This window comes from Aquarana catesbeiana, linkage group LG02 (genome assembly GCF_042186555.1).
Source record: "Aquarana catesbeiana isolate 2022-GZ linkage group LG02, ASM4218655v1, whole genome shotgun sequence".
NCBI lineage: Eukaryota > Metazoa > Chordata > Amphibia > Anura > Ranidae > Aquarana > Aquarana catesbeiana.
In genome coordinates this window covers 700,705,524-700,727,757 of record NC_133325.1, presented here as the reverse complement: position 1 = coordinate 700,727,757, position 22,234 = coordinate 700,705,524, and the positions used below count along the sequence as shown (strand labels likewise).

Below are 22,234 nucleotides of genomic sequence, written 5' to 3'. Positions count from 1 at the left end.
ATAAGGCATTACCAACAAACAGATCTTACACTATAAATAGTATTTATCATGGACATATGGATGACCTGAAAGGCCTAAAATTTTCCAAAACAAAGGTCGACCGATATGGGTTTTTCTCTGGCTGAAGCGGATATTTAGAAATCGCGGTGACCGATGGCCGATATATGATGCCGATTTTTTTGGGGCGATATTTTAAGCCAATTTTTTTATTTTTTCCCTTCATCTCATAAAATCTAACAGTTAGACCCCTTTCACAATGGGGCCTTTTCAGGCGCTTTTGGGCTAAAAACAGTGCCTGCAAAACGGCTCCCCTGCAGTCTCAGTGTGAAAGCCTGAGTCCTTTCACACTAAGGCGATGCGCTGGCAGGATGTTAAAAAAGTCCTACAAGCAGCATCTTTGGAGTTGTGTATACCGCTGCTCCTCCACTCCTGCCCATTGAAATGAATGGGCACCGCTGCCGAAGCGCCTGCAAAGCGATTCGGCAGCAGCGCTTCATGGGCGCATTCAACCCCTTCCTCGGGCGCTAGCTGGGTTATAAGCGCCACGCTAACAGCCGAATAGCGCCGCTAAAATGACGGTAAAGCGCCGCTAAAACTAGCAGCGTTTTACCGTCAACGCTCCAGTGTGAAAGCAGCCTTAAGTAATAAAGAAAATTTCTTACATTTAAAAACAGGTAATCAAAACTTTTGGATGAAAAGAAAAAATTGGCTAACTTTACTGCTTAGTTTTTTTTTTTTTAAATTCATTAGTGTATTTTTTCCAAAAAAACTGCGTTTGAAAGACCGCTGTGCAAATACCGTGTGACATAAAATATTGCAGCAACCGTTATTTTATTCCCTAGGGTCTCTGCAAAAAAAAAAAAAAAAAAAAAATAATAATATTAATATATATATATATATATATATATATATATATATATATATATATATATATATATATATAATTTTTGGGGGTTCTAAGTGATTTTCTAGCAGAAAATACAGGATTTTTACTTGTAAGCAACAAATGTCAGAAAAGATTTAGTCTTTCTAAGGTTAAACTGAGAATTCCTACACAGAGTTCAGTTCATTGATAAAAGAAACTAAAAAGATACATTTCCACTTATCGGTCTTGGCAGGCTGCCCAGAGAGAAGAGAAGTCGCTCCACAGAAGACTTCAGGCAACTTGCATCGACTTCTATTACAGAAGTCATTTGCAGGTCACGCTGAAGTTATAATCGGCCTTTTTTATCAACACAATTGGCCGATGCATTAAAAAACGCCAAATATCGGCCGATATATCGGTCGACCTCTATTCCAAAACACAATACACTTACTATTATTATGGCAGATTTGACAGTTATATATCTAATAACCCGTGGCATAAGGAAAAAATAGGTCCCAATGACTAATGACATTCAACTGTTACTGACAAACAGAAACTGCAGTTGATAACCTCCTTTTAAAAAAGATAGTTAACTGTCTGACTTCACTGTCATGGCACAAGCATGGAAATCAGAAACATCAGTGTGAAGAAACTCCTAATCTGCAAAAGATCCACTTCCAGACACAAAATAAAAGCCGCTTTCCATTAAAAACCTCATGTAAGTATTCCAAGCACAAGCTGATCCACCTGTCCCACAAAAAGGAATGCATTTTACTTCACCCAGAGGTTTTTTGCATACTGAATAAGCTCTGGATGGAGTGAAACGTGTTATAGCTTGTGGGATAGCTGGGTCGATTTGTGATTGGAATACTTCAGTAAATGTACACAAGGTTTTTAATTAAGAGCAATGTCTTTATTTTTTTGTGTTTGGGAGTGACCCCACGGAGTGGCAAGCGACTTCCAGAAGATTGGGCCCATTGTCCGAGGAGTAAAGCCTGCAGCCGGACAGGACACTTTGCTGTATATGGATCCTAATCTGCATACTTGTTATGGGGAGTGTCTCGAAGTATTGAAGCCCATTGATCAGAATAGCCACTACAGAACTGGCATGTTCAAAAGAAAAAGCCACATTCCTATCCCCCCACTGCATGCTTCTCAGTAAAGAATGTATAAGAACTACATATGAAATGTTCACTACAAAGTAGCAAAAAAGTAGTAAAAAAAATATGGAAAGCAGCATCCACTGCGGTTGACACTTTAGCTCTCATTCCACGAAATATCTCCTATCCAAAAGCATGGCCGATGCAGGAAAGTTGAAAAGCACCAGTTACAATGTAGCACCCGACACTCTTGTGTATAAGCCTCTGAACCAGGGTGGATAGGCCTGCAATCCATCAATGAAGAATACAGTAAAGCATCATAAGAGGTGAATGGGGGCTGCCATTGTTAAAACCTTTTTGGAAATGCTAGTGGTCTGGTTGTGCCTGACTGAAGAATTTTTACGTCATGAACTTAGAACAAGTATGCTTTAAATCAGTGGTCACGGACCACTGATGATCCACAAGCAAATTTTAGCATGCATTGATACATGAAGCCTCCTTTGTAGTTCCAGCTTCAGTGAACTCAGAGGGAGGTGCCGGGAGTAGTGCAGAGAGCGGGAGGTAAAGAAGGAGGGTACTTTTAATGGCAGCGCTGATCACAGACTGTGGCTGGATAAGGAGGAGGGTTCCAATGAGGAGTCTGCGTTAGGCAGCAGTGTGATGCAGATTGCAAGGGGGGGCAGAGAACCGGAGCATTATGTGTATAAGGAAGCAGTGTGATCCAGAAGGGGGGGGGGGCAGAGAGCCAGAGCACTGTGTGTACAAGGCATGTAAAATTCATGATTCACGTTAGTGGTCTACAGGATTCAAAATTGTGATTTTAGTGGTCCGTGAGGTCCGAAAGGTTGGCGACCAGTGCTTTAAATGAATCAAAACTCCATATCTCAAAAGGCTGATCCTGGAAAATACAGCCAACACAATGAGGCAGTGATCTTATCATTCACTAAATATAGGAAAGTGATAATATTTCACATTCAATTCAAGAGAAGCATCGCATATGTACAAAATGTATATGATATGGGCAGATGAGATCAGTTTAATAAAGAGCCAAAAATCTTAATGACACAAGTAGATTTTTTCCAGGAATCTAAGTGCAGCCATTTAGGTACCAAGCCAGATGCCATCATGCTAAACACACAACACTCCATGTATTGGACCGTCATTAAGTGGATTGCTGTGGACATTGATGCAGCTCAGTACATGTGGCTAGTAAAGTGACATCCTGGCATGCTGCCATTGCTGCAATGAAAATAAACTATTAATGATGTCAGGCAGAGAAACGTCTGTGCTGTGTCCCTTGTAATTACCACACTTAGATTTTACATAATTAATTTTATAAATTAAAAAAAAATGCTGTGACTGGAAGATGCTTCTGTATCCTGGGGTAGCTTCCGAGCTGGAAGTATAATTCTGCTATTGGTGACCATACACAGTTCTGTGCTGGACAGCTGCCATGTCTGACTTACATTAATACAGTAGCACTATAAAAAGGAGGATACAGATAATATTAGAAAAAATAGGAAAAAGAATTAAAGAAAAAAAAAAAGTTCTTATATGTAGGTCTCATTCATATTGGTGCAACGCCCCATACAGCATGAAGGACCATTTGTTTTTTGACTTGCCAGAAGCTGCATGCAGGCAGCCTCAATAAGTGAATGTAGACAAGAACTCACCTGCACAGCCCAATTTGACAGGTACACAGGGATGGGAGCATGGCACCCCAATGTAGAGCTGCCTGCACACAGCTCCCAGTTAGTCCAAAAAGATAAACAAAAGGCTCTTCACCCATGTGAATAAACCCTTTTTTCCCCCCATACAAAATTTTATTGTGACTGGCAAATAAGGGAGACGTTCGTAATACATAACCATTATTATTCACTTGTATCGAACCCCAGGAAAAGGCATAACCACAGTGCAAATTGGAAATCAATCGGTAACATAACTGATAATATCACAATGTACAAGAAACTAATCTCTTAAAATGGTTTTAAATAAAAAAAATAGGTTTATATTTACCTGCTCTGTGCAATGATATTGCAGAGCATTCCCTTATCTCTTCACTTATGCTCTCCACTCCTCCTTGTTACGAGTGTTCCCTCAGCAAGCCAGCTCCCGTCAGGGCACGTGTGTGGGCACGCTCTGGAGCTGGTCTGTGTGCATCCATAGATACACACGGTGCAGCATGGCCACGTCCCCCCACTCTCTCCTCACAGGATTTAACCAACAGCAGCAGCAGCCTACAGCTCCCACTGCTCTTAGTGATGCCTCTGAGCAGAGGAAGAGGGGAGAGTAGAGAAAGAGGGGAGAGAAGACCCCCAGCTGGGCACAGCGTTGGATCTATAGAGAACTCAGGGCTTACTACCAAACAATAGGGTGGTTTATTTAATTTGCCTACATACACAGGGTTGTTAAACGGTTCATGATTAGGGATGAATATGTCACCACCCTATGCAGAATTAATCCATGCTTCATAGGATGTTGTTACTTCTATGAGGTACTGCGGTTTTGGTGCAGTTTCAGAAAGCGCACCAAAAGATGCAGAACGCAGGAGTTTGGTGCGCTTTCTGAAATGGCACCAAAACTGCAGAACCAAATAGAAGCTTATGAGACAGCGCAGCTAAACTTCATGAAAACCAATGTATAGCTACACTTTGCCTAAAGCGCAGTGGGACTGCGCTGGGGCAGTTTTTTGGGGGAGAGTGGGTACCTAGTTCTGACAGGTACAGCTCCCACTTCCGCTCGGGTCCCCTAGGCGACTCGAGCACAAGTCCTCCTCTCCCTCCCTGCAATCTTCTGAGACATGTCACAGGTCCCAGAAGATTGCCCAGCCATTGAAAAGATGCAGCGTGACCCATGCATGCACAGTGCGCATCCAGCTTTGAAGTCGCAAGCTGTCACAGCCAGGTGCCCATACTTGTGATGCTGGCACCAGAGAGAACCAAGGGAGAGAACTGAGGGTTCGGGTGGCTTCATTACGGGACAGGTGAGGGTGTGTTTATTAAAAGTCAGCAGCTACACTTTCTGTAGCTGCTGACTTATTAAACACAAAACCGAGTGGAACTCCGCTTTAATCAGTCCTTCAGCAACCCCCAGCTTTTCAATTTGGCACCTGCATGCACTAAGCAATAGTTTATTAAGCCTCTGTCAGTACCTGCATCTGTGCTCTCAGTTGCTGAAGAAAAGACCGAGCACTGGAAGTCTCCCAGTGACACTCCAACCTCTGTCCCTTGTGGAATTCCATACCAGTCATACAAAGATTTCCCTGCTAAGCACCCGGCATCTACAACAGGAGGTAGCAGAGAAACTGGAAAGCCCCGTTCTTTTAATCTAAAACACAAGAATAAAAAAGCACTAAATCTTAATTTCTAAAAAAAACAAAAAATATAATCAGTATAGTTACAAAAGCTATTAAAGTTACAAAAATAAAACTTAAATCAAGAATGTTAATATTTTAAGCCCATGTCAGTTAGGCCATGCTCTAGAAAAATAATGAACGATGTGGAACTTGTCCTTATTGGTGGCACGCTTTACCACTTTCCGTGATACACAGCAGTTCTACAAGGGTCCATAATGAGAAAAGCCTGCAAGTACATGGATACCCCGTTTGGGTTTTTGGAAAAAAAAAACAAGAGCACTGAAGAGCCATCTACGTCACTGTGGGCCACAGCCTATGGACAATGTCACTTACTGACTTGTGTTCTTCAGTGGGCATTATATATGGGATGGCCTGGGTAAAAGCATGCTGCTAATCCCATAATAATTAAAACTAATGTTACCCTTTACAGCTAAGGCTAGGGGGTGGTTTAGTGTAAGAAGATGGGCTTTTTTTGTAAAGGCAGTGGGGTTGATTTACTAAAACTGGAGAGTATCAAATCTGGTGCAGCTGTGCATGGTAGCCAGCATCAGCTTCTAACTTCAGTTTGTTCAATTAAAGTGATTGTAAAGGCATGTTTATTATTATTTTAATTAACAAACATGTTATACTTACCTGCTCTGTGCAAGGATTTTGCATAGAGCGGCCCCGATCCTCCTTTATTGGGGTCCCCCGCGGCATTCATGGCTCCTCCTCTTTTCCAGTGCCCCCAAGGAGAGCCGCTTTTTCCATGAGGGCACTCATGCGGGCGTGCTCCTGAGTCCTGCTGCTGCGTCCATTGACACAGACAGCAGGACTTGGCCCCACGGCCTCCCCTGGCGCCCGTGTCACTGGATTTGATTGACAGCAGCAGAAGCCAATGACTTCTGCTGCCATCACTCTATCCAATGTGAACCCAAGACAGCGGCTGGAGCCGCTGTGCTCATCCCCGTCGCTGGAACGATCGGCTCAGGTAAGAAAAAGGGGGGGTCTGGGGGGTGCTGCAGCACAAAAGTTTTCTCACCTTAATGCAATCCGTGAAGGTTTACAACCCCTTTAAGCTTTGACCAAAAAAAAAAAAAAAAAAAAAAAAAAAATGGAAGCTAATTAGTTTCTATGCAGAGCTGCAGCAGATATTGTACTCTCTAGTTTTAGTAAACCATCCCCAATGTTTCATGTATAGATAGTAAACAATACTTTCCTATTTTGACTCATTTATAGTAGCAAAAGCAGTGCATCAGAGCCAACAATGTTGGCTTGACAGCAATGAAGAATAATGTATAGCTTGTAACAATTTTCAAGTCTTGCAGGAGGTCAGGCACTGATCTCTGCACGTTGGTTTGCCAGTTATCCCCATGCCTGAAATTTGGATATGCAAATGAAAGGCAGCCTGCTTTACTAGACAGAATTATGTGACAGTTTATTGCGCATGATCTAACTGCAGCTTTAGTTTATACTGTGAGATCATGCTACAGGTCCGCTTTTAACTGCTTGGTATCTGACTGCAGCTTACGATGCATGGTATCTATCTGCAGCATTAGTTTACATTGTATATACATAGTACAGGTTTATTAATGCTTTATAAGCCTAAGCCAGCACAGCTTCTAGTAATCAACTGGATTCCTGATGTCAAACACAGTCAAAAAACAAACATGCATGGCATGCTGGATATAAACAACAACCTTGTTTTTTTCAGTAATAAGCCCTTTAATTCTAGAAGAGCCTGATACAATCTTTTATGCCGCGTATACACGACCGGACTTTCCATCAGAATAGACGCCAATGGTCTTTCCGACGGAGTTCCGCTGAAACTGACTTGCCTGCACACGATCACACCAAAGTCCGATTGTTTAAACCGCAATGACGTACGACGGGACTAGAAAAAGGAAGTTCAGTAGCCAGGAGAAAATAGCTGCCCTTGCGTCGTTTTTGGTCCGTCGGAATAGCATACAGACGAACGGTTTTCCCGATAGGAACTGATTCCGTCGGAAAGATTTGAAACATGTTCTATTTCTAGGCCTGTCAGAATTTTAGAAAGAAAAAGTCAGATGAAGCCCACAGAAGATTGGAATGTCCGACGGAAGTCTGGTCGTGTGTATGCGGCATTAGAGATAAAAAGGAAATACCACCACTTCAGCCCCGGACCATTTGGCTGCTGAATGACCAGGCCATTTTTTTTGCGATTTGGCACTGCGTCGCTTTAACTGACAATTGCACGGTCGTGCGACGTTGTACCCAAACAAAATTGACGTCTTTTTTTCCCCACAAATAGAGCTTTCTTTTGGTGATATTTGATCATCTCTGCGGTTTTTATTTTTTGCGCTATAAACAAAAAAAGAAGAGCGAAAAAAAAAATATTTTGTACTTTTTGCTATAATAAATATCCCCAATTTTTAAAAAAAAAGTTCCTTTTTTTTCCTCAGTTTAGGTCGGTATGTATTCTTCTACATATTTTTGGTAATAAAAATCGCAATAAGCATATATTATATTGGTTTGCGCAAACGTTATAGCGTCTACAAAATAGGGGATAGATTTATGTAAATTTTTATTAATTTATTTTTTTTTTACTAGTAATGGCGGCGATCTGCGATTTTTATCGGGACTGCGAAATTATGGCGGACACTTATGACACATTTTTGAAACCATTGACAATTATACAGCAATCAGTGCCATAAAAACGCACTGATTACTGTGTAAATGTCACTGGTAGGTAAGGGGTTAACACTAGAGGGCGATCAAGGGGTTAACTGTGTTCCCTGACTATGTGTTCTAACTGTGGGGGGAGGGGACTGACTATAGGAGATGACAGATCGTGGTTCCTAGCTATTAGGAACTCACGATCTGCCTCTCCTCAGCTTACAGAACAGGGATTTGTGTGTTTACACACACACACACACACACACACACACACACACATCCCTGTTCTGCCTCTCATGTGTGTGTCACTGCCGTCCACGAGCATCAGCACCCCCGCAATGCAGCGGGCACCTGCTAGTGCGCTTAAAGGAGCCGACGTACAGCTACGACAGTTCGCGGGATCGTGCCGACCTGCCACAGTATGATGACGGCGGCTGGTCGGCAACTGGTTAAACGCTACACTCGGTTCTACCATAATAATTCACTTACATGTCAACATTCCAAGTTTTAGTCCTGGTGTTAAAGTATCCCCAACTAGCTGCATTCTGAACAGACATCAGGGGTGTCTTCATCCCGCACAGCATAGAAACAACGTAGTCCTGGATTGTCCCTGCTGCGTCGTATTCACTGAGAAAGTCTGGTCTGTCCAATAGTGGAAAAAGTGTCAAATTAATTAAGAGCATACAAATACTAAAAGGTTGTAGACATTTCATACACACATTTATATTATTAAAGCTGAATTTTAGGTAGAGAAATTCTTACATAATTACCTGTCTATCTTGTACCAATGTAAGTATGTATGAACCATTGTGAACCAAAAAAACCTGGTATGCAAGCTGCTCAGGCTAGGTAAGGGGTGTCAGTCCACTGCTGTGATAGCTGGCTGGGGAGGAAACTCGTCCCAGCTCCAAAATGTCAATATGTAGAAATGTGGATGTCCCTTTAGCCACACATCCAAACAAACCCGCTCGTGGTGGTATGTGGCAACCTCAGCATGGGTTCCCAGGCCACGCCCCCAACACATTTCGTCTGGTCATGGAGCTTAATGCAAGGGGCGGAGCTAAACATGCATGAGTGGGTTTGCATTGATGTGCAGCTAAGGGGACATGCACGTTTCTACACATCTATGTACCATACCAGTGGGATCCCCATGGAAGCTGGAAATCAATGTGGCATGCATAGATACTTCAGTGATGACCACTAGCTTCCGGGTCCCACGCAGAGTGGCTGCCCTGTGAACACAGGAGGTTGCTTGGTCAGCACGGGGGAATGCAAAGCATTCTCTGATTGGATGAGGTGGAGCTGTGACATCACAATCTCCACCTCACACGAGAGAGAGCGCGAGAGCGAGAGCGAGAGCTAGAGATTATATATATTATATGACTTCTAGACTAAGCCCCATTTGCTGCACCCTGTCCAATAACAGTACACTGAATGTCAACAGAGGCACTCTTATTGGGCAAGTAGATGGTAACAGGCATGATTTAGCCCCAAAATCAAGGAAGTATGGCCTTAGGTAACAAACTCCTAGACACAGAGTAGCAGATGTCTTATGGTGTCTGCTATAAAGCAGGGATTTAAAGTATTTTTGAACCCTTGCCTTGTAAAACAACCCATTCCATTTAAAAAACAAAACAAAAAGGCAAAACATTTGTTTATATTGTATATATTTTAAATATTATTAATACATTTTTTCCATATAAGTGATAGCATAACCTCTGTTCTCAGCTGCATAAGGAACTTGGAGAGGTGGGGGATGGAGAAACAGCAGCACACTAATCTTCCCAGTAAATGGCTGTGCATGTCAGCACTAGTTAGACCACTGGAGGACAGGCAGGTTGTTTACTCAACACAGCCAGAATACTGACCATGCTGGGAAGGATGTCCTCTCTTGCCCAGCTTGGTCAGTTTAAATCAGAAAGCAGGGGGACTGGCGGGATCACCGGGTATTTCACACAAAGAAAAAAAATTCAATAAGAACAGTACACTTTTTAACACAAGTACATGCTACAACACATATAAGGAATATGAAATGTTGGGGTAGCATATTCTTTCATTTATAATGTTTAAAACAGTTGAGGGTCACTTCAAGAAACTGATATCCAGATTTAAAAAAAAAAAAAAAGTCAATCTAAGATTTAGCAAGCACACAAATGGTTGGGTGATTTGTATGAAATATATTACCTGTTCTTTAAGTACCAGAATATTGTAGCACAACCGAAGCCTGAAGCCACGCTGAGGTGGGACTGTGGCGGAGGTAAAGAGGACAGGAATTCTGGACTACATCGTCCATCCTCCCAGGTAATGAGATGGCTCACTTCTCTGGGTTCAAAGAATCGCTGGTTTACACTGTTTATCCAGTGACATCCTTATAGAAAGTAAACAGGAGATTTCAGGTGACAGTCCAAAGCGTATTTTTTTTTTGTTTTCGATGGGGAATGGTAAAAGCCTCCGGTGTCAGGTGTATATTGTTGTCTGTCTGCTGGGTGGATTCATCCTGTCTGTCCTGGGAACCATTGTTATTTAGACAGAAGGTGATGGGAAATCACCAGAACAAGGGAGGTCTTCTAATGAGGGCACAGAGACAACTGTCTAAGAGAGGAACTTCCCTTATTTTAGAGATTTATTCTCACTTCCGGTTGTGTCTCTAGAACAGGAAATGAGAGGAAATCTTCCCAACAGGATACGGACAGCAAAAAAATCAACTCTATCCACAACTAGAGAAAAAAGTTTTAGCAATACCAACACTTCAAATGTTGCATACATATTGTTACATTTCTCTAATGCCGTGTACACACGATCAGAAATTCGGCCAGCAAAAGACTGATGAGAGCTTTTGGTCAGAAAATGCGATCGTGTGTATGCTCCAGTGGACTTTTGCTGGCGGAATTCCCGCTAGCAAAAGATTGAGAGCAGGTTCTCAATTTTTCAGTCGGAAAAAGTTCCTATCCGAAAATGCGATAGTCTGTACAAAATTCCTAGGCATGCTCGGAAACAATTCGCCGCATGCTTGGAAGCATTGAACTTCATTTTCTCGGCTCGTCGTAGTGTTGTACGTCACCCCCCGTCTATACCAATTCCTTCTGGATACTACACCTTGGCTTGACTTCCAGAAGACGACCCCATGCATTTGTCCAGACACTCCTATCCGGGACACCTTCCGCAGCTTTTCCCTGGGTAGGGCACCCAAGCAATCATTTAGGGCTCTTATTATCTGGAAGACATCTTGCTCTTTTCCCTGGAAGATAATATTTGAAATTATACGTCATGGTAAGTTCTTGACCAAGTAACTATACTTTTTCTCAATACTGTACTAATAGTTCCTCTGTAAATTAATGTCATCAGGCAGTGAATGCTTAGCAAATGTTGCATCCCCTTATATACCTCATGTGCAGGTGGAAGGTACCACATCCCATAATAACCGGAAATCATAAAAGAAACATCTTGGACTTTTGAGGCACCACATTACCACAAAAATATTGCTTAAATAACACTTTATATATCTAATACAATAACTCCAAGCAACAAACAACCTCCATTATTGGACACCTCCCAAGGTATCGCTGTCTAGCTGGCATATTATGTTGATGCATACATATGAATATAGGAATCAACATAATATGCTAGCTGGACAGTTACGCAACTTTGAAAATATATCCCCTGTTCCTATCTATGGCTTTTACTGTAAACTAGCTGAACTATTTAATGGATGTATACATTTTTTTTTTTTTTTTTTTTTTTAAGCTTTATTTTTGTGCCTCAAAAGTTCAAGGTCTGTTTTATGATCTCATGCTGCATGTCACATTTGCTGCTTTATCTACAAAATATAAAAAAAAAAACAAAAAAAAAAAAAAAAAAAAAAAAAAAACTTTGGAAAACATAATACAGGGCTTGACAAATTTGCTTTAAATCTAGGAGTCAGCTGAAAAAGTAAGGAGGCATTTTTTAAAATTTGTTTTTAACCACTTCCGGACCGCCGTACGCCAATGTACATCCAAACTTTGAAGGGGGATATCGTTGTTATGGCAGCAGCTAGTTGCCATAACCCCGGTATCCCCGTTTTCGTGCGGCAGGCCGCTTTCTGATAAAAGTGGTCCCTGCGGTGGATTCTCCGCGAGATCACTTTTATCGGTGGCAGGAGAGGCCCCCCCGCCGCAATCCGGAGCCGTCGGTAGCGGCTCTGTCCCATCAATTTTCTCATCTGCCCCACCACTGTACCTCCCTGCACATTTGCTCCACCGCCGTATCCCCATGCTCTTCTGTCTCACCTTCTCATCTGTCCTAACACTGACGCCATCTGCTCATCTGCCCCACCACTGTAACCCGCTTTCTCATCTGCCCCACCAATGTACTTCCTGCACACCTGTCTCACCTCTGTACCCCCTGCTCTTCTGCCCCACCTCTGTTCCCTCGGCTCCCCCCCCACCCCCACCACTGTAATCCCCTGCTCATCTGCCCCACCAATACACCACCTTTCACATCTGCCCTACTGCTCTACCCCCCTGCTTTTCTGCCCCAACAGTGAACCCCCCTGCTCATCTGGCCCATCACTGTACCCCCCTGCTCTTCTGTCCCACCTCTGAACCCCTCATGCTCACTTTCCCCACTGCTGTACCCTCTTCTCAGCTATGAAATGCAGAGTTGTGAAAGGAAGCAGAGATGAGACACATCTACCTGGCACACTCATCCTGCTGATCCACCTTTGGCATCCAGCCCACATGCTTGTATGTGTAGTGTGTGATGTCACATACAAGCATCTGGAATGGATGCGCAATGATGAGCTCAGGTCAGGGGCATTTTCTGAAAGCAGTGGGCCTGTGTGCAGGATCATAAGTTGGGCCCCCAGCAGCTGAAAAAAAGTGCGGCGCTCTGCGTCACAGGAAAAGTTTGGAGTGATTTTCGTTGCGCTGAATACTGGCACTGGCTTAAAGGGACACAGAGTGCCGGGGTTCAGTAGTAAGTGATGCAAAGGTTTAGGAATAATTTCAACAAAGTTCCCAGAAGCTCAACAGTAATTCCACAAACTGTCACCTGATTGTGGTTTTCTCAATCACAGTGAAATCCCTTCTCTCTGATATTGGTAGTGGCAACCAAGCGAGTCATCTTCCTCCAGATGGTGGACGGGGCTAGCAGAACTGTGATTGGCTTTAGCAGTGGCCAATGACAGTCCTCCTCCTGGAAACAGGGACCACCGCGCCCCCCCCCGCCCCCACCGAACTGCACCCAATCTCTTCCTCATCACAAAAGCTGACAATCGCAGCTACAGCAAAGTTAGAGAACCAAACCACGTTTCCCACCTTTTACAGTGTGTGGGGGCACAGTGCCTCCCCCTCAGTGCGGTGTGGGGAATTCTGAAATTGGAATGCATTAATGTCTCACTGACACTTCCCTGCGCTGCTCTGCTGATGGGAAGGGAGTCGAGTGCCGGCAAAAGAGACTTTGCGTGCCGCGGGTTGCCTACCCCGTATCTAACCCTTTCACAGCCAGAGCAGTTTTTGCACACGTTTTAGGCCTGAAGTTTACATAAAACCCCCAAACATTATATATTTCCTGAAAGCAGACACCCTGGAGCATAAAATAGCAGTAGTTCCAGATTTTTATGTCACATGATATTACCACAAAGGTCTAGCAAACACAGTAAAAGTTAATTATGGGGGGGGGGGGGAACGCAATAAATTACCCAATTTTTTAGTAAAATATAAAAGCAGAGGTTGCATCGAGTAAATAGACACCCATGTCAAACCTTAAACATGTCAGTACCCTATATTTTCCATAGACAGTGAATTAAAAGCCCCCTATAGATCATCAGTTTAGTGTTACGAAGGAGGTCTGGTGCTAGAATTATTGCCTCATTCAGGCGTGCGCGGTGATATGTAACGTGTATGGCAAACAATGCGATTAATTTATTTGGTGACAGGTTCTCTTTAATGAGACATGCAGGGTCTAAAAGACCCTGCATGTCTCCCATGTGCTCTACTGAATGGAATGCAAATTGCACTGCATTTACATTCTTTCCCAGCCTTGATGGCCGGGGTAACTGTCAATGGGGACCCGGAAGGGACAATCACCACTGGGTTTTTTATTTTTTGTGCTATAAATGGGAAAAAACAAAACAAAACAAAAAAAAAAAAAAAAAAAAAAACACCACATTTTTTTTTACTTCTTGCTATAAAACATATCCAGTAAAAATGTTTAAAAAAAATTGAATTTCTTCGTAAAATCTAGGCCAATATGTACTCTACTACATATTTTTGGTTAAAAAAAATCCCAATAAGTGTACAGTATATTGATTGGTTTATGCAAATGTTATAATGTCTACAAACTATGGTGTATATACAGGAGGTTTTTTTTTTTTTATATATACTAGTAATGGCGGCAATCAGCAACTTGTGGGACTGTGATAGTATGGCGGGCAGTCTGATACTTTGTGGGAAACAGTGACACTAATACAGTGATCAGTGCTAAAAATATACACTGTCATTGTACTAATGACACTGGCTGGGAAGGGGTTAACATCTAAGGCAATCAACGGGTTAAATGTGTGCCTTATAGTGCTTAGTGTGTGTACTGTGAGGTGCTTTTAGTATGAAACAAAAATCAGCACACCCTGAGCTCTGTCCTGTCTTCCTCCTCACTGATCAGCGGGTACCGGGGCTCATCCATTGGCTGGCCTGCTGATCAGCTTGTGCTGTGGCTAATCACTAGGTATGTGATCTGGCACAGGAGAGCCACTCATATGTGAGGTGGTCAGCAAGTGGTTAATGGCACCCCAATGGATGTGCTTTGCACTGCTACCAGGTGTTGTAGTGCACTGGATTGCAAAGAAGTAAATGCACCTTTTTTTGGTGCATTCTGTAGCGTTAGACAACCAGTTAAAAGAACTGGCTGCCTCAACATAACGCACATTATTGTACTAAATAATGCATGTCAACTTGCTTGTGTTAATACACTGCAATAGTGCGAACTCAGCCTCAGTGGTGGGTAGGAATTTGTCTGTGTGAGTGAGATCCATATTAGCAATCTCCTCCAGAATCTCATCTATAAGCTGCAATCATTCATGCACAAACCATTACACTTTATAACTTAAGCCTCGTACACACGATCGGATTTTCCGCCAACAAAACCGTGGACTTTTGTCCGAAGGGCGTTGACGTACTACGTGTTTTTTCAGCTCTTTAGCGCCACCCTTTGGGCTCCTTCTGCTAATTTTGTGTTAGTAGAAGTTTGGGGAGTGTCGATTCGCGCCTTTCAGTTAGTTTCTGAACGGCCGTTCATCAACCAGCCATGTTGCGGAATCGGAGGAGAGAATGTGTTATTTATTATTGGCCTTGGATTTACTGTTTTGACCCAAGTCCAGTCCAGGAACAGGAGTTCTTGGACCAAAAATTGGTTGCTTTATTAATCGTGACCAATTATGTCAAATGCCTTTGCTGCGGGAGCTCCAGGAGAATAATCCAGATGTTTTTCGGAATTATCTGCAGATGACGGACCCCCGCTTTCACCAACTCTTGGCATTGTTCACCCCCTATATTAAGAAGCAGGACACATGCATAAGGCTTTTATTTTATTTTTTTCTGGAAAAATAATGATGTGATTTGTTATATTTTCTATATTTTTGGATGCATAGAATGCACTTTTTGATTAAGTTCTATTGGCAGATAGCATGTCTAATTTTATTTGTTTTCTTTTTTTAATGCACAAGAAAAAAAAATAGTGTAGAATAATTACTTGGCTATGTGTTTTACTTCAAATGACAGTTTGGGAGTAGGCAGTTACATTTAAAAAAAATACAATGTATAATTGACAAGGGACACCAACATAGTTGTAGCCTTGTTCTTAAAAGCTACGGGATAATGGTGTTGTGGTAACTTGCCCAAAAAAAAAAAAAAAAAAAAGAGAATATATATATATATATATATATATATATATATATATATATATATATATATATATAATCTTGATATCACTAGAAAAAAAAAAAAAAGCCTTTGAAAATACGTTTGCAATAATTCCATCAGTATCACCAGCAAAGCAGCTTTATTATTATCCCATTAAAGAAGAAGAGAATTGTGCTCTGCATTTCGAGATTTCATAATTTGCCACGTCACGAATGTTAATTCTCCATTACGAGCGCTAGTTTACAAGACCGACCGCTTCTGGCTCATCCTTGCTTCCGAGCATGCGTGTTCGTATTTTGGACTTGTGTACACACGCTCGGTAAATCCGACAACAGATATTTGTCCGCAGAAAATTTTTAAAACCTGCTATCCAACATTTGTCCACGGAAAATCCGACAATTGTCCGAGGGAGCGTAAACACAGTTGTATTTTCCGCCAACAGCCTGTCATCACACATTTCCCGTCGGAAAATCTGATCGTGTGTACGCGGCTTTAGTCTAAACTTCAACTATTTTCCTTTAAATTTTGGATAAACAGGAGGATTTAGAACCCCTGTCAGGGTATATTACTGTCCGTTAGCAACACAGGAAGTGAAAATCTCCAGCGGGGACACAGATAGCAATAAAAAGCTGATGGAAAGTTTAGCCTTCCTCTGCTCTACAAAAATGTTTTTATTGCTTTTGTGGTCATGAAATAATCTGGGCCATAAGCAGTGTTCGTGCATGATCATCAGTGACTTGGCTTTCAATCAAAAAAATTCTGTATTGATTTTTCCCTTTAAACATTTGTTGTGCTCCCAGTAGAGCTGCATGATTCTGGCTAAAATGAGAATCACGATTTTTTTGCTTAGAATAAAGATCACGATTATCGTGGCGTAACATCTTTCACATTACACAAAAAAAAAAAAAAAAAAAAAAAGTTGGGCTAACTTTACGGTTTAGTTTTTTTTTTTTTTTTTTTTTTTTTTTTTTAATTCATTAAAGTGCATTTTTTCCCAAAAAATTGTGTTTGAAAGACCATTGCACAAATACAGTGTTACATAAAATATTGCAACAACTGACATTTTAGTCTCTAGGGTCTCTGCTAAAAAAATATATAACGTTTGGGGGTTCCAAGCAATTTTCTAGCAAAAGATACTGATATTAACTTGTAAGCAACAAATGTCAAAAAAAGTTTGGTCTTTAACCACTTGCTGACCAGTCGTCTTCTCTGCCCCGGCATTTCAACTGTGGGCACCCGCCTGTGACAGCTTGAGGCTTCATAGTCGGGTGCCCACTGTGCGAGCCATGCTGCACATTGTGAATGGTCCCGCAGTCTTCTGTGACCTGTGATGTGTCCCATTAGAATGTGGTGGGGGGAGGGGGCTTGGGAGAAGAACTTCCGCTCGGATCACCTAGGCCAGGGATCTCAAGTTGTGGAACTACATATCCCATGAGGCATTGTAAAACTCTGGCTAGGCATGCAGGGAATTGTAGTTGCTGAACAACTGGAGGGCCATAGTTTGAAGACACCTGACCTAGGCCAATTGGTTTATCAACTCCTGTCCTCAGGACCCACCAACAGGCCAGGTTTGCAAGATAACTGAAATACATCACAGGTGATATCATTTGCTGCTCAGTGATTGCAGTATTCTAGTCTGCTTCTCCCCAAGGTAATATGTAAAATCTGGCCCATTTGTGGGTCCTGAGAACCACTGACCTAGGCCAGTGTTTCTCAACTGCAGTCCTCAAGTACCCCCAACAGGTCATATTTTCAGGATTTCCCTCAGATGAAACCGCTGTGGTAATTACTAAGGCAGTGAAACTGATCAAATAACCTGTGCAAAATAATGGAGAGCCTGAAAACATGACCTGTTGGGGGTACTTGAGGACTGGAGTTGAGAAACGTTGACCTAGGTGATCCAAGAGGAAGTGGGAGCGGTTACCTTTCAAAACCAGGTATCTCTCCCCCCCCCCCCCAAAAAAAAGTGCCATTTCGTGGGTGGCAAAAATATGAATGCAATTTATTATACACTGGGGGGAGAACCTCTGGGGGAATCTAGGATGGAAAAGGACCTGGGGGTCCTAGTAGATGATAGGCTCAGCAATGGCATGCAATGCCAAGCTGCTGCTAACAAAGCAAACAGAATATTGGCATGCATTAAAAAGGGGATTAACTCCAGAGATAAAACAATAATTCTCCCGCTCTACAAGACTCTGGTCCGGCCGCACCTGGAGTATGCTGTCCAGTTCTGGTCACCAGTCCTCAGGAGAAGAGACGCTTGAGAGGGGGATTTGATTTTAATATACAAATAACGTATGGTGACCCCACAATAGGGTTAAAACTTTTTCGCAGGAGGAAGTTTACCAAGACTCGTGGCCACTCGTTAAAATGAGAAGAAAAGAGGTTTAACCCTAAACTACGTAGAGGGTTCTTTACTGTAAGAGCGGCGAGGATGTGGAATTCCCTTCCACAGACGGTGGTCTCAGCGGGGGGCATTGATAGCTTCAAGAAACTATTAGATAAGCACCTGAATGACCACAACATACAGGGATATACAATGTAATACTGACATATAATCACACACAGGTTGTACTTGATGGACTTGTGTCATTTTTCTACCTCACCTACTATGTAATGGGAGGGGCCTTAAAGCAGAACTTCCCCTTTTGGGTGAAGCTCCACTTTAAGTGCACACCCCCTTGAGGGCCGTGTTTAGCTAGACAGAATGCCCAGGAGTTCCATACCTCCCATTCATATCTATGGGGATACAGCCACTGCTCCAATTTTGACATCCATGTGGGGGCATGGCCCCGAACTCACACGTCCTGCATTTGGGGAAACACACGGATGCCAAATTTGGAGAAGCATTTGTGTCCATGCAATCACTGAGTCCCAGTAGACATGAATGGGACTGCCTATACAGAGATGTATGGAACATCTGTGCATGTCTGTGTGGGCAAACACAGCCCTCACATGGGTGTACTCTGTAGTACTCCTGTGTGAACAAGGACTTAATTATACCATTGGAAGCATTTCATTATATCCATTCAAAAAAAACAAAACAACAAAAAAAAAAAAACACAGCTTTGTTGATCCTAGCAGAAGTCCAGAGCCGTCCTGCACACTGCACTATTATCAGCCCCGCCTGGTTCACCTACATGGACTACAGAACACCTCCATCTGCTGACATGGCAATAAGAAGGAGAGGTGTTCTGTAGCCCTAAAAACACTTACTATCCTAGGTGACAACACTGCCTTTCCATAGAGTACAGTAATTGTTATCACCCTAGCACAGGAAGTGTAGCAGAGAGAAAAGAAAGCCTGAGAACCAATGGAGCCCCCAAGTCTGTAATATATGACAAGTTTGTTCAGGTCTTTAGACACCTTTACCTGCTTGCGGACCGCCCACCATAGATATACTGTGGCCGCTCTGTGCCGGATCACGTACCTAGTACGTGATCTGCTGCGCCAAGGTAGAAAACACGCCCCCGCCATGCTGTGATTGGCTGCAGCACCAACCAATCAGCGGCTGCCGTTCAGTCATGGGCAACCGACAATTGGCTGCGGACATTATCGAAGAAAGCCCTGTGTAAGTAAACAAACAAACACAGGGCTCTCTTCTGACAGCAGCAATGTGCGATTTTTTTTTTTTTCCTTCCTGCAGCACATTGCTTAGTAAAAACAGCACACATGGTACACAGTAACACATATTGGGCACACATTTAACCCTCTGATCGCCCCCCGATCTTTAACCCCCTTCCCTGTCAGTGTCAATAACACAGTGACAGTGCTTATTTTTAGCACTGATCACGGCATTAGTGTCACTGGTTCCCAAAAAAAGTGTCAGTTAGTGTCCAATTTGTCCGCCGCAATATCGCAGTCCTGCTATAAATTGCTGATCGCCGCCATTACTAGTGAAATATAAACAAAAATTCCACAAATCCCATAGATTTTGGACGCTATAATTTTTGCGCAAACCAAACAATATACACTTATTGGGATTTTTTTTTAACAAAAAATATGTAGCAGAGTACAGATTGGTCTAAATTAATGAATTAGAATGTTCCCATTTTTTTTTTTATTGGATAGGTTTTATAGCAGAAAGTAAAAAAAAAAAAAAAAAAAAATTACACATATTATATATATATATATATATATATATATATATATATATATATATATATTTTTTTTTTTTTTTTTTCCTTTTTAAATGTTGGTCTTTTTTTTTAAATTTATAACTCAAAAAATAAAAACCGCAGAGGTGATCAAATACCACCAAAAAAAACCCCTCTCTTTGTGGGAAAAAAAGGACATCAAATGTATTTGGGTACAACGTCACAAGACCGCGCAATTGTCAGTTAAACTACTATCGCAAAAAATGGCCTGGTCATCAAGGGGGTAAATCTTCCAGAACTCAAGTGGTAAAATATCAGCATGGAAGTGACTATACACCTATAACAGAGTGGCCAGTTGTTGTAGAACTACAATTCCCAGCAGAGCCATGGAGCCGCCTCACCTGAGCCCCACACTCACTCTCCAGGCCGGCCCTGGTGTCCGTGCTGTGACTACAGAGCACCCCCCCGCTCCGGGCCTCCAGCAGCACGGCCTTCACAGAACTAGTGCCCACATCAATGCCAAGCACCGGGCCTCGGTACTCCCCAGCCATTCCTGTACACCACGTGATATACCATCCCGTGACTGGGAGGAGTCGGCCCTGCCTGCCCGCCCTCTGTTACCACGACAACCAGGTGTGTAATTGTCTCCGTTATGGGAGCCATTTTTGGAAAGCTCTGTTATAGAGTCAGACTGATGTGGTCTTCATAAAAATGGCGTCTGAGCTGAGACAGGGAGTAGAGGACGGTGTTTTATACATTATAGAGTAAACAAGGAAGCGGCTGGAGGGTGTCAGTGAGCTCTATGGAAAGTCCCGGCTGGTAAAGGAGAGAAGTATGGCACAAGTAAGTGCACCATTTGCTATAAAGGACATTAGACTTGTCAGTCGCCGATATCTACGTAACCCCAAAGTTCTGGTACTTTAAATTCCAGCATGTACATCCAATATCTCCCCTGTATACATCTCTATATGGCAAATACAAGACTTGTCATTTATTTATTACAGGAAAACAATCCTCTGAGGCCCCATTCACACCTATGTGTCACTTGAATGGCGGCCGCACGCACGACAAACCACCAAAAGAAGCTCCAGCACCTTTATTGGGCGAGCTTTGCGCGTTTGTAACACGCGTGCGTCGGCATGCTACAAAACATGTATTTCTAGACGCCTTTGCGGTGTCATTAGGCCTCATACACAGTGTCTGAGGGGCTTTGTTCTCCTCTGAACCCCAGAACTCCCGCCAGAAAAAAAAAATGCCTAAAAAACGCACCTGAAGTCGCATATTGCGCGAACATTTTGGCGCGACAAGCGTTTGAGTTAATTCTGGCCATTTGAATGCATTAACGCTTAAACGCACCTAGCGTGTGGAAGTGTTGACGGTTTTTTTTTCGCTCTTCAACTCCTCTCCTGAATGCGCTTTTGATGTTGACTTGCATGTAGGCGCATTGACATTCCAGTTCAAAGGAAGACAGGGCTGGGCGGGAAGGGGTTAAATAAATGAGAAGGATTTTGTACAAAAATAAGCTGTGTGTCATGTAGAGATGTATACACTTTGCATGCTGGAATTAAAAGTTCCAGTATTTTGGGGAATATGATATTGGGGGTGGCAACATTCATAGCCTACATATAAGAATAAATTAAAGAATATATATATATATATAATCAGGTCACCGATGTCCCGGCTGCTGATCGGTGGTTGCAGGGGATGCCGGATTTCATGCCATACCGGACTGCTGAGCTGTCATTGCCCGCTTTCTCCAGTGTGCATAGAACAGAATCCCCGGCATCCACATAGATGTGCGCGATCCTTCTCTGCTTCCACTGTCTGTGCCCCTCCATCTCCAACATCTACAGGGGGCATCAGGGGTCTGCAGTAGTTTTTCTTTTTTCACACTTTATTTTACCCTGGTAATCATGACAATAACTCACATCCAGTCCAGGGGTACTGTACTGAATAGTATTGTCACCCTAAGACAGGAAGTGTATTAGGACTACATAAGACTGTGTTAGGACTATAAAATGCCTTCCTCTTCTCCATAACAGGGGGGTGGAGGGAGTTTTGTAATCCACAAAGATAGCAGGGAACAGTGCTAACAGATAACTGCCTGTACTCTTTGCCTCTGGACTGTTATCAGCTCACATGATTTCTTCTTCTTTTTTTTTTTTTTTTTTATTATTATTTTTATTAAGATATTTTTCACATAAAAACATTTCATATCATGCTGTTCTATGCACACTGGAGGAGAGCGGGCAATGACAGCTCAGCACTACAGCAGTCCAGTATGG

General features: G+C 42.6%; 2 protein-coding genes across 2 annotated transcripts in view; one reads left to right on the top strand and one right to left on the bottom strand.

The window, feature by feature from the left end:
• Positions 1-20,565, bottom strand: part of SHPK (sedoheptulokinase) — a 33,996-nt gene extending 13,431 nt beyond the window's left edge. Inside the window, exons 1-5 of the mRNA XM_073616907.1 lie at positions 20,351-20,565; positions 11,051-11,192; positions 10,139-10,322; positions 8,444-8,596; positions 5,117-5,292 (exon numbers count right to left, since the gene is read on the bottom strand). Of these exons, the coding sequence (XP_073473008.1) occupies positions 5,117-5,292; positions 8,444-8,596; positions 10,139-10,322; positions 11,051-11,192; positions 20,351-20,500 (805 nt within the window). The 5' untranslated portion in view covers positions 20,501-20,565. The remainder of the gene's footprint in view (positions 1-5,116; positions 5,293-8,443; positions 8,597-10,138; positions 10,323-11,050; positions 11,193-20,350) is intronic.
• Positions 20,566-20,637: 72 nt separating this feature from the next.
• Positions 20,638-22,234, top strand: part of CTNS (cystinosin, lysosomal cystine transporter) — a 50,764-nt gene continuing 49,167 nt past the window's right edge. The window contains exon 1 of the mRNA XM_073616908.1: positions 20,638-20,792. The gene's annotated coding sequence lies outside the window, so the exon portion shown is untranslated. The remainder of the gene's footprint in view (positions 20,793-22,234) is intronic.